Source organism: Nestor notabilis, unplaced genomic scaffold (genome assembly GCF_000696875.1).
Source record: "Nestor notabilis isolate BGI_N333 unplaced genomic scaffold, ASM69687v1 scaffold29630, whole genome shotgun sequence".
NCBI classification, from domain to species: Eukaryota; Metazoa; Chordata; class Aves; order Psittaciformes; family Psittacidae; genus Nestor; species Nestor notabilis.
The window spans coordinates 1-10,902 of record NW_009911157.1 but is presented as its reverse complement, the minus strand read 5'-3'; the positions used below and the strand labels follow the sequence as shown (position 1 = coordinate 10,902).

The 10,902-nt window shown below is 52.7% G+C and overlaps 1 protein-coding gene across 1 annotated transcript in view; it reads left to right on the top strand.

The window, feature by feature from the left end:
• ANKRD16 (ankyrin repeat domain 16) overlaps positions 1 to 9,710 on the top strand; it is a gene marked incomplete at both ends in the record, with an annotated part of 14,012 nt that extends 4,302 nt beyond the window's left edge. Inside the window, 4 exons of the mRNA XM_010013379.1 lie at positions 1,999 to 2,041; positions 3,394 to 3,502; positions 5,058 to 5,219; positions 9,632 to 9,710. Coding sequence (XP_010011681.1) covers positions 1,999 to 2,041; positions 3,394 to 3,502; positions 5,058 to 5,219; positions 9,632 to 9,710 — 393 coding nt within the window. The remainder of the gene's footprint in view (positions 1 to 1,998; positions 2,042 to 3,393; positions 3,503 to 5,057; positions 5,220 to 9,631) is intronic.
• Positions 9,711 to 10,902: the final 1,192 nt, after the last annotated feature.

Here is a 10,902-nt window from a genome sequence, read left to right as displayed (position 1 = left end):
CCCCCAAGGGTTTGGCAGTGTCTCTGCAGGAGAGATGAGCATGGGGAGCCACTGCTCAAACCTGCAGCTACCTAAACTCATTTCCCAAAGAATTTCATAGGGATTGACTCTCTGGAAGGACCCGAGGTGGTGTAAAGAGAGCCTTGCTGTGCTGTAATGAATCTGTTGGGTATGTTGCTCCTCGACTGTCACTCCCATTCCTTCTCCGACCCTCAGGAGTTGCCTGTCCACTGCACTGTGCTCATCAGCTGTGACAGTCCCAGCCCAGGAGCATTGGCTGTGCCTTACTCCTTGCGCTCGACCTGGGAATGATGAGTTGTTTGGTGTTTCAGGCTGGCTGGTGAGGAGCAGGTTGTGTGAGTGAGAAATGGCTAATCCCTGTTTGCCTGTGTGTTCTCCTGCCCCTGCTCAATCCCAGCTCTTGTGTTTCCATGTCTGGGCTGGCAGGCTGGGCTCACAGCCCCCTCTCAACCCTCTCCCCACACTGGGGAGTTGAGGGTCTGGGGGCAGAATTAGGAGCAGGGTGAGGACTGTCCTGAGGAAAAGGAGTGCTTCTGACCTTGAGCTTAAAGTCTCCTCCCTGCCTCATAGTGCTTGGGATATGGGGGTACAGGCAGCAACAGTGGGATCCAGCACCCAGTTCTCACTGCTTCATAGAAGTATTTCAGCCTCTGTGTCACCTCCTGTGTTTGACTTCCACTGTGGCCAAGCCCTCACCCTATGGTTTGGGTTGATTTCTGGTTATTTCACTGTTCCAGGTTAGACCTGGACCACATGTTGGCAGAGCAGCAGCCGGTGTGGGAGCAACTGGGCCGCCGGAATGGCGTGGGTGGCATTTTTTTTCACCTTTGGTTCCCAGCATGATTTTAACCCAGGACGATGCTGGAGGCTGCTGCTGGGTGGGTGCTGGTGCCAGCATCTCCACACAGCCCACCATAAAGCCCAGTTACACGGACACAGCTCCTGAAACAGGGACATGGATGAGGGGCTGGAGAGGATGCCGGGGGAAATCACGTCCAGACAAACTGCTGTCTCAATGAGTTGACATCCCAAGGGTGTGGATATGAGCACATTAACCCGTGACCAGGCCAGCTGGCTTCCTGGCACAGTTATCCCTGCGTAATTTTCTCCCCTGTGCAATCCTTTTTCATGTTGGTTCCTTAAGCTTTGCTGCTTCATATATCCGTAGCCTGAGGCAAAGAGAGCAAATGGCCAAGATCTGGGAGGATGGGAGCCCTTCCTTGGGCTTTCAAAGGGCAGCTATTGTGCAGCTGTGTCTGAAAGTTATTGCTGGTAACACACATGTACCAGGGGCCCTTCTTCCCTCACACGCAGTAAATAGCCTGTTGTAGCAGCTCTGGGCTTGGTTTGTTGGGTTTTTGCCTTTAATGTATTTCATTTCATTTGCAAAATGACCTCAAGAGGGGGGGAAAAAAAAGCCAAAAAGCCAGATTGAGGCTGTCCTGACATTGTAGTAATACAACGTGTGGTTGGTTTTTATTACAAGAGAGACTGTTTCAGTGCAGGATGTTCAGATCCTCCCCCACTGTTGTTGTTTTTCCTCGGAGATGCTGCTGTCAGGGTGAGGATGTTTCATTAGGATGATGGGATGGGAGTGATGGGTAGTGACTGAGGAGGGCTTGGAAAATACCATCCAGCTGTTCACCAGCTCCTTACTCTGTGTTCATCCTGGTTCTCCCAGATTTCACTTCGGGGATTAACAAACACTTGTAAGAAGAGATTTTTGTGTCAGCTTAATTGCTTGTACTCTGCAGGTAGAGGCAAACGGTGCCTTTCCCCTGGTTTGTCTGGTGTTTTCCTATAGGATCAGTTTTTTAGAGAAGGCTTGAGATCTGGAGAAAAACCCCAAAGCTTTGAATTTAAAGCCTCTTGGAAGCCCTTCCCTCATTGTGAGTAAGCCAAAAGGGGCAGAAAGCTCAGTATGTTTCAGTGTATGGCGTGAAAACGTAACCCAGCGCTGCGTTTCCTCTCTCGTAGCGATGCACGGTTGTTCCGATGTCGTGGAGCTGCTCCTGGAGCGGTAAGCAGGAATCCTCCCAGCAATTCCCTGCCTCCCATCCGCTGCCAGGCTCGCTCCAGGACACAAAAAGGCATTCATTCCGTTCGGGAAGCCTGGCTGCACAGCTGCCCCGCGTGCGATCCCGAGGCTGTGTCCGTTTCCTCTGGGCTTTTCACAGCTGGTTGGAGCCCTCTGAGACAAGGATGCTCCGGCTGGGCTCCGACTTGGCTATGACATAAACCCTGGTTGTGTAACGGCTCCTTTTCTGCGCTGATTCATTCCCAGGGTGTCCGAGGCCACACGATAGCAACAAACCAGTTTTCTGACAGCTCAGTTCTGGGTGCAGCTCCTCCAGAGTCGTAGAATCAGCTGGGTTGGAAAAGCCCTTCAAGCTCATCCAGCCCAACCATTCCCAGCCCTGCCAAGGCCACCCCAGCAGTGCCAAGGCCACCACTAACCCCTGGCACTGAGGCCTCAGCTCCACGGGCTGTGAACACTTGCAGGGACGGTGACTCCAGCCCTGCCCTGGGCAGCCTGTTCCAATGCCTGAGCACCCTCTGGGCAAGGAATTGTTCCTCAGCTCCAGCTAAACCTGCCCTGGGGCAGCTTGAGGCCGGTTCCTCTTGTGCCATCCCTTGTTCCTTGGGAGCAGAGACCAGCCCCCTCCTGGCTCCATCCTCCTGTCAGGCGGTTGCAGAGAGCGATCAGGTCCCCCCTGAGCTTTCTCCACACTAAACCCCCCAGGCTGGGCTTAGCCCCCAGGCTTTATTTTCAGGCTGTAGCTTCCAGGATACTGCCGTGAAGTGGCTTTAAATCAGCTTGTGCCCTCTCTTCCTGACCCTGATACCTTCCAAACCAGCTGCCAGCAGCTTTCCCTGAGCATCACAACCGTGGCTACTCTTAACCAACTCATCCCAACCTTGTTATTTCCTGTCCAGGGTTGGCCCAGCATAAACACAGGCCTGTGATTTGAGCCAGGCTTTGCATTTCAATTTAGTCGTATTTCAATGGAGCTTTAACCTGAGTGAGATTTCTGGGCTTTGATTTTGTATGGGGTGTTACATGAGGATATGGCTTTGTCCTCTGCCTCCTACCCCAAAAACATCCTGGTTTGGGGGGGCAAGGGAAATCATCTGTAGAGCCTTGGCTTTCCTGTAGCAAGCTGCACCAGCTGAATACCAGTTCTCTGGCCCCAAAAATCCCAGCAAACCACACTACAGGGCAGAAAGCACTGAGATAGGTTTATCCATGGTATATGCCACTTCCAGTCCCATCCACCAATAGTCTCCCACCCCACCAATGCAGAGCAACTAGTGCAGGAAGGATTTTGGAACAACCAACAACTCTGTCCTGGCTTTTTTCTTCCCTCCCAGGTGCCACTACAAACCTGACAGCAGGGATAAATGTGGAGTCACTCCCTTTATGGATGCTATCCAGAATGGGCACGTCGGCATTGCCCGGCTGCTCCTGGAAAAACACCAGGTGGGTGCCAAAAAGCTCAGCTCCCTCCTCCAGGACCTGGCCTAGAACTGCCAGGACAGGCAGTCCGTGTGTTCCTGTGAAGCAGATTCCCAAAGTGTAAAGAAGTGAATTGCAAAAGAAGGGCAATTCCCCCTGGAGATGAGCACCAGGACTCAGCTCATGGTGCAGATCTCGCCCAGGGGTAGGGATATGTCCCCATAGCTGGTGAAGGGGGATGGAGACACAAGGCAGTGGCAGGAGGGGATGGGATTTGCTGTGTCAAAGCCAAGACCAGCACTGGGAGTGCCAGGGCTCAGCGTGGTGGCTCTGGTGGCAGTGCTGAGGGTGAATAACACGGAGGTGTCAGGCTGTGCCTCCGTCTCTCATGGCAGCTGCTGCTCCCATGTTGTGTCCCAGTAATCTCTGGCTCCCTCCAGCACACAAGGCATAAAGGGGTGTGAGCAGAGCCAGTTGTACATAGCAGGAACCAGACCGCTGCCCTCTTATTGCCTGCTGAATTGCTGTGAGGTGGTTGGAGCCCACCTCAGGGCTGATTCTCACAGAGGTGAGAGCCTCCTTGTCTGCTTTGCCTCTCCCCTGCACTAGCTCTGGTGTTTGTTGGGCACCATCCTGAGCCAGTGCACTTCACTGGCCTGGCAGGATGGCAAAACCAGCCATAGAATCATAGACTTAATCTGCTTGTGCCACACAGGGAGGTGGAATTGGCCACCTGAGCCCCCAGCATGGCACAGAGCAGGCCAGGGAAGGTGGTGCCACACTTCTCAAGAGCACAAGCTGTAACACAGAGCCTCACCCAGCAGAGATGGTTTGATGCCCAGGTTGTGTTTGAGTGCATAGGTGCTGATTGACTTCAGAGGTTCATGTGCTTATCTTTGCTCATCTGGTCCTTACAGGATAAAACACTTGTGAAGGTTGGTTACATTTGTAGTCCCATGTTTCACGCAGTGAAGATGGAATAGTTGATTTGATTTCCTCACTGTGATGCCCTGGTTTAGTGCCATGAAGCAGCACAAGAAATGCTAATGGCAGTGTTGTTACCTTCTAGGATAATAAAGCCATGAGTCAGGCCCACCAGGCTTCAAGAGGCTGGATTATATCCCTTAAGATGAGTGTACTCACTGTGTATTACTTCTGTTACCCTTCTCAATTTAATGTCATTGTGGTTTATGGTCAGAGACTCACACAAGAGATCTCATGAGGTCATCCACCCATCTCCCTCCCTCTACCCATGTTCAGCTGCTTCTCCACCAGCACAATGGTTGGAGTTGGGTTGTTTCTTGCTGGTTTGAAGAGTTAAACCCCACTGTATGTTCTCCAGCAGAAGAGAGAAGGGGCTTTGTTCTTTGTTCGTACTAGTTTTGCTTATCTCTTAACAAGCTTAGCTGAGAGCTGCCTTTGGTCTGCAAATCACGGTGCTACCAACTGCTAGGGACACCCCATGTGTTCATTGCCATCACCATGGCCAGCAGACACGATTCTGCTCCAGCATGTCATTGTCCTTGAAGGTTTGGCCATGCTGTTCATTGCTTTCCCTTTCCCTCTTCCCCCATTCCAGGCCTGTCCTACAGCTGTGGATGCACTGGGTGCTCAAGCTCTGCATCGGGCGGCAGTTACAGCACAGGATGAAGCCATCCAGTTCCTTGTGTCTGAGCTGGGTGTAGATGTCAATGAGAGAGCGACAGCCCTGCAGCTCACAGCACTGCACTATGCAGCCAAGGTTTGTTCCTCTACAGTGTCCATGCCAGCTGGTTGTGCTACAAGCAGGCATCTAAACAAGGCTGGCTTAAATGCTCACCTCTGGTGCAGGATTTACACTGTCTGCTCCTAACCAGTCCCATACCCTGTTTAATGGGGTTTAGACCTCATTAAGTGTGTCCAGCTGTCTGCACAGGGGTGGTGGGTATCAGTTGCTCTATTCTCCACCCTCCTGCCCATGCCACTGGCTGTCCTAAGGGTTAGTGAACCCTCCTGCCTTGCACATGGCTGAGCAGTAGAGGTGGGTGGTGATAGGGCTCAAATCGTTTGCTATTCATCCAGTTGACTGTGCCCTGGATAGGGCTTGACCCACACTCTGGTGAGTGTTACTCTTCCAGTCCACTGCCTTTGGACCAAAGTGCAATTGAGTCATAGAATGGTTTGGGTTGGAAGGGAGCTTAAAGCTCCTCCAGCTCCAACCCCTGCCCCGGGCAGGGACACCTTCCACTAGAGCAGGTTGCTCCAAGCCCCTGTGTCCAACCTGGCCTTGAACACTGCCAGGGATGGGGCAGCCACAGCTTCTCTGGGCACCCTGTGCCAGCACCTCAGCACCCTCACAGGGAAGAGCTTCTGCCTTATCTCCAACCTGAACTTCCCCTGTTTCAGTTTGAACCCATCACCCCTTGTCCTGTCACTCCAGTCCCTGATGAAGGTCCCTCTCCAGCATCCTTGTAGCCCCCTTCAGACACTGGAAGCTGCTCTGAGGTCTCCAGCAGCTTCTCTTCTCCAGGCTGAACAGCCCCAATGTTCTCAGCCTGTCTCCATACGGGAGCTGCTCCAGCCCCTGCTCATCCTCGTGGCCTCCTCTGGACTTGCTCCAACAGCTCCATGTCCTTCTGATGTTGAGGACCCCAGAACTGCACCCAGTGCTGTGAGTGGGGTCTCACCAGAGCAGAGCAGAGGGGCAGGGTCACCTCGTTCGACCTGCTGCTCACACTGAATACCTGAAGGGAGCCCACCCTGCTGGTTACTGGAAGCTGTAGGTACCAAAACTTCATGAGCTGTGACAGCTCTTCACCAGTGTCTCTTCACTCACCTGACAGAGGAGACGTGGATGGGACGCTGCTCTGATTTCTTTCTCTGTCTTCACTCTTCATGTCAGCAGCTTCCTGGTGTGCTGCAAACCAGCAGTTGTTTGTCCCAGTCGGCTGGGATCTGGCCTGCCCGTAGCCAGACATGAGAAAGGAGAGGAGAAGAGGTGGAGGGAACTTCCAGGAGCTTATCTGCGTCCTTCGCTCTGGAGCTGTTTTGAATTCCAGGCAGCGGGAGTTGTTTGAGCTTTCTCTTCCTCCGATCTCCTGCCTGTGTGGGAAGTGGGACCTGATGTGCTCTGGACTCTGCAACGCTCCCTGGGAGTGCAGAGCACATCCCAACAGCCTCGGCACTAACCAGGATCCCTTCTGGGAACCTGCTGCCTCCCTTATGCTTGGTGCTGTCACAGCAGCGTGCAGCACGCTGGCAGCCAGCAGCAAGGGAAGGTCGCTGCTCGGATCCCTGCATGTTAAACCTTGTGAGCTTTAACATGCAGCATTGAGAGCCCAGTCTAGACTTGTAGTGGGAACAAAGCAGCAACCCAGCACCCTGCTCCCACAAAAGCATCAATGACACTTACTTGGAGTGCTGGCAACAGCATTCACCTCCAGCAGGACCCAGCCGGGCCATTTGCTGGCTCCCACAAAAGAGGCCTTTCTCCCAGCTTCTCTTCCTCATGCTCTAAGAAACCATGTTGAAAGCCCTTTTGGTTGCCAAGGGTACGTTCAACAGCAAGGCTATTGGGGAGTATAATGTGCCTTGGAGAAGATCCCAGCTCTGTCTTGGAGAGAGGCTGACTGGGGAGAGATTTGATGGGTTTCTCTTCCTTCCCGAGGCTCAGTGTCACTTTATATTTACAGCATCATTTGTTTGGCTGGTGGGTTGATGGGGTTTTTAGTTCTTTTCTTATTACTTTGCATTTATAAATACATGAAAATCAAATTATGCTTTCAACTCAATTTGCTGCCAAGGCTGTGGCAGCTAAAGCGGCTCCTGGCTCACTGTCTTTGCTACATACAGCAGGGAAATGGGAACCTTGAGCAGGGGGGGAAGATGCTACTGAGTCGTATGATGATGATGGGGTGGGGGGAAAAGAGGGGGTGTTAGGGCTAAAAATAAGAGCCTTCCATTCTCATACCACACAACAAAGACTAATTCATTGCACTGAAGACATTACAAAGTCAGGCGTGTTATTCAGGGAGAGAGGGTTATTTATGGAGAAGGGAGCAGAGGGGAGGGCTGTGTTGCATCTTCCCCTGCAGCGTTTCAAATTGGCTGCTGGCAGAGGGGGGGCAGAGGATGCTGCGGGTTGTGACGGTGTGTGAGTGTGGTGTTCTGCCTCTTCTCACGGGGAGTTACAAATACTGGAGTAATCCCTGAGGAAATACTGGTGCTGAGGGTACCGCAGGCAGATGTGCAACAGTTCACATCATAGAACCACAGAATCAACTGGGTTGGAAAAGATCTTCAAGCTCATCCAGCCCAACCATTCCCAGCCCTGCCAAGGCCACCACTGACCCCTGGCACTGAGGCCTCGGCTCCACGGGCTGTGAACACTTGCAGGGACGGTGACTCCAGCCCTGCCCTGGGCAGCCTGTTCCAATGCCTGAGCACCCTCTGGGCAAGGAATTGTTCCTCAGCTCCAGCTAAACCTGCCCTGGGGCAGCTTGAGGCCGGTTCCTCTTGTGCCATCCCTTGTTCCTTGGGAGCAGAGCCCAGCCCCCTCCTGGCTCCATCCTCCTGTCAGGCAGTTGCAGAGAGCGATCAGGTCCCCCCTGAGCCTTCTCTTCTCCACACTAAACCCCCAGGTCCCTCAGCCCTTCCCCATCACACTTGTGCTCCAGGCCCTGCTCCAGCTCCATTGCCCTTCTCTGGCCCCGCTCCAGCACCTCAATGTCTCTTGTAAGGACCAGGTTCTGCTCTGTGAGCTGAAATCCACCTCGGCAGGAGCACCTCTGGGTCCCTGCGGTACTTGAAGTGGATTTACAGTGTAGGAGAAGGGGTTTTGCTGACATTTAGTCCTTTTAACAGCTGGTGGCCAATTACAGAAGGTAAGTGAGGGATCCTCCACTTGTGGGACCAGCTGAAGTTAAAAGCAGTTTAATTGAGTTACTTGCCTGGAGGCGAGGACTGGAAAGGCAAAGGCAGGAGCACTTGACAAATTAGTGCACTAATTGCTATTAAGAAACATCTTTAGGTTGTGTCACCCGGTTCTCAGAGGTCCTTTGTGCATTAACTCCTTCAGAGCCACACTGGGAGACAGTCCTCCTGATTCCTCACACCTCAAGCTGTGTGAGGTAAATCTATGGACCATAATTAGGAGGATCATTGTGGGATCTAAAGGTGTAAAAGCAGACCCATCTGTCAGGATCTGGACTGGGTTGTGTGTCTATCACACATGCCCTGCCAAAGCATTGCTCAGACTTTGGTGGTGGAAGCACCACTGCCATAGACAGCTCTGCACCATAACATGATTTTGGGCACTCTTGGTCAAAATTGGACACTTTTGATTTTAAAACGTGATGTTAGATGTATGCAGAGAGAATTATGCTCCTGGGATGCCTCTTGCTGGGTTGAAATTGCTTCCAGGGACATGGAAGGCATGTAGACATGCTGACTGAGGGTCAAGCTCTAACTCCTCTCACGGGCTACCAGTGGAAGGGATGCAGAAGGTGCCTGGTGGCTTCTCTGGCCACCTCCCCTGGGGTGACAGCAGTGTGTCTGCTCTACCTGGGCTATCCCTGGCTAATGGCCCCAGTGAAGAAGAGAAGCTGTGTGGTGACCTCAGAGCAGCTTCCAGTGTCTGAAGGGGGCTACAGGGATGCTGTGGAGGGACCTTCATCAGGGACTGGAGTGACACGACAAGGGGTGATGGGTTCATACTGGAACAGGGGAAGTTCAGGTTGGAGATAAGGCAGAAGCTCTTCCCTGTGAGGGTGCTGAGGCGCTGGCACAGGGTGCCCAGAGAAGCTGTGGCTGCCCCATCCCTGGCAGTGTTCAAGGCCAGGTTGGACACAGGGGCTTGGAGCAACCTGCTCTAGTGGAAGGTGTCCCTGCCCGTGGCAGGGGTTGGAGCTGGATGATCTTAAGGTCCTTTCCAACCCAAACCAGTCTGGGATTCTATGACCTTGATTTCCTTTGGAGCCTGGAGCAGCTCCTGGTAGCTGCACATTTGACAATGACAGAGTGGATTTGTGTCTGTGCCCTCCCTGCTGCCACATGCCGTTAGCACCAGCTCCCTTGTGGCTCTCTTTCTCTTCAGGCCTGTGTTATTTCTGCTACATGTATAGCTGGGAATTGCACGTTGCTGACTCTTCCTTGTGCCTGTGCTCACCACTGCAGGAAGGACATGCACACACCATCCAGACGCTGCTGTCCCTTGGTGCTGATGTCCATGCAAAGGATGGGAAGAGCCGTTCAGGTAAGGCTCCTCTGAGCTGTTTGTTCACCCTCTGTATGACAGCAGGAGCGAGCTTTAGGAACAAGACAAGCCTCCAAAGCAGCCCACACTGTGTCTGTGAGGAGATGCTAGAAGCACGTATGCAAAAGGCTCTTGGAGCAGCCTGACATGTGAAGCCTGGGGGTTTCTTTGCAGCTTTCATTCACTGGCTCTCTTCCTGCTGGACTTTCTGATGCTGAATTGCATGGCTGAGCCTGCCCTAGGGCCTTTCCCTTGGGGATAGAACCGAGATGCTAATTTCTCTTTACCCAGCTGCTGCCATTGCATGAAACACTCAGGACTTTCATATCTTTCATATTGCCACCTCGCCATTAAACTAGGTTGGAATTGGCCAGTTGGAAACCATTAGGATGGGCAGACAAATAGGCTTGCACAAGCTCTCAAGCCTCAATTCCTTAGCAAACCGCCTAGGAATGGCTTATAGCAAATAATGAGAGCTTAAACGTAAATATAGTTGCTATAGTAATGCCAGTGAGTTGGCATTCCCAGCGTGAGAGTCTGAGGCATCTCTTGCATCACGTTCCCCTCTGACAACTTCCCCCCCCCCCAGTATATAAATGGTTTCAGCTATTGCTAAAATTGGCAACTTCCCCAGTTGTCAGGTTTGCTTAATACCACGCTTCAGTGGTGACCATCTCCCCCTCCAGCCCCTCGGGGAGTAAAGCTGAACTCTGCTGAACTTGTCCACGTTTGTGGTGGCTCTTTGTGCCTGTCAGCTGCCCAGCACCTTGGCTGTAAGGGGACTGGAGCAGCTCCCGTGTGGAGCCAGGCTGAGAACATTGGGGCTGTTCAGCCTGGAGAAGAGAAGCTGCTGGAGACCTCAGAGCAGCTTCCAGTGTCTGAAGGGGGCTACAAGGATGCTGGGGAGGGACCTTCATCAGGGACTGTCCCCTGATTCTGCAGGTTTAGTCATCCCATTGCTGCTATAGACATACGTGGCTGCAGAAGCTGAGTCCTGCTGTGCCATTACCTGTGCTTGGCCGGGTGTTGCAACTGGGAAAAGTCATCTTTCAACCTCTGTGTGTTCCCTTGGCTGACTCGGTTTCCTTTGTTGCTGTTCTGATGCTTGCATCTAAAGCAGACTGAGACCAAACCTACAGGGCAATCTCAGCTCCTGTGCTGACACAGAATCCCAGCCTGGTTTGGGTTGGAA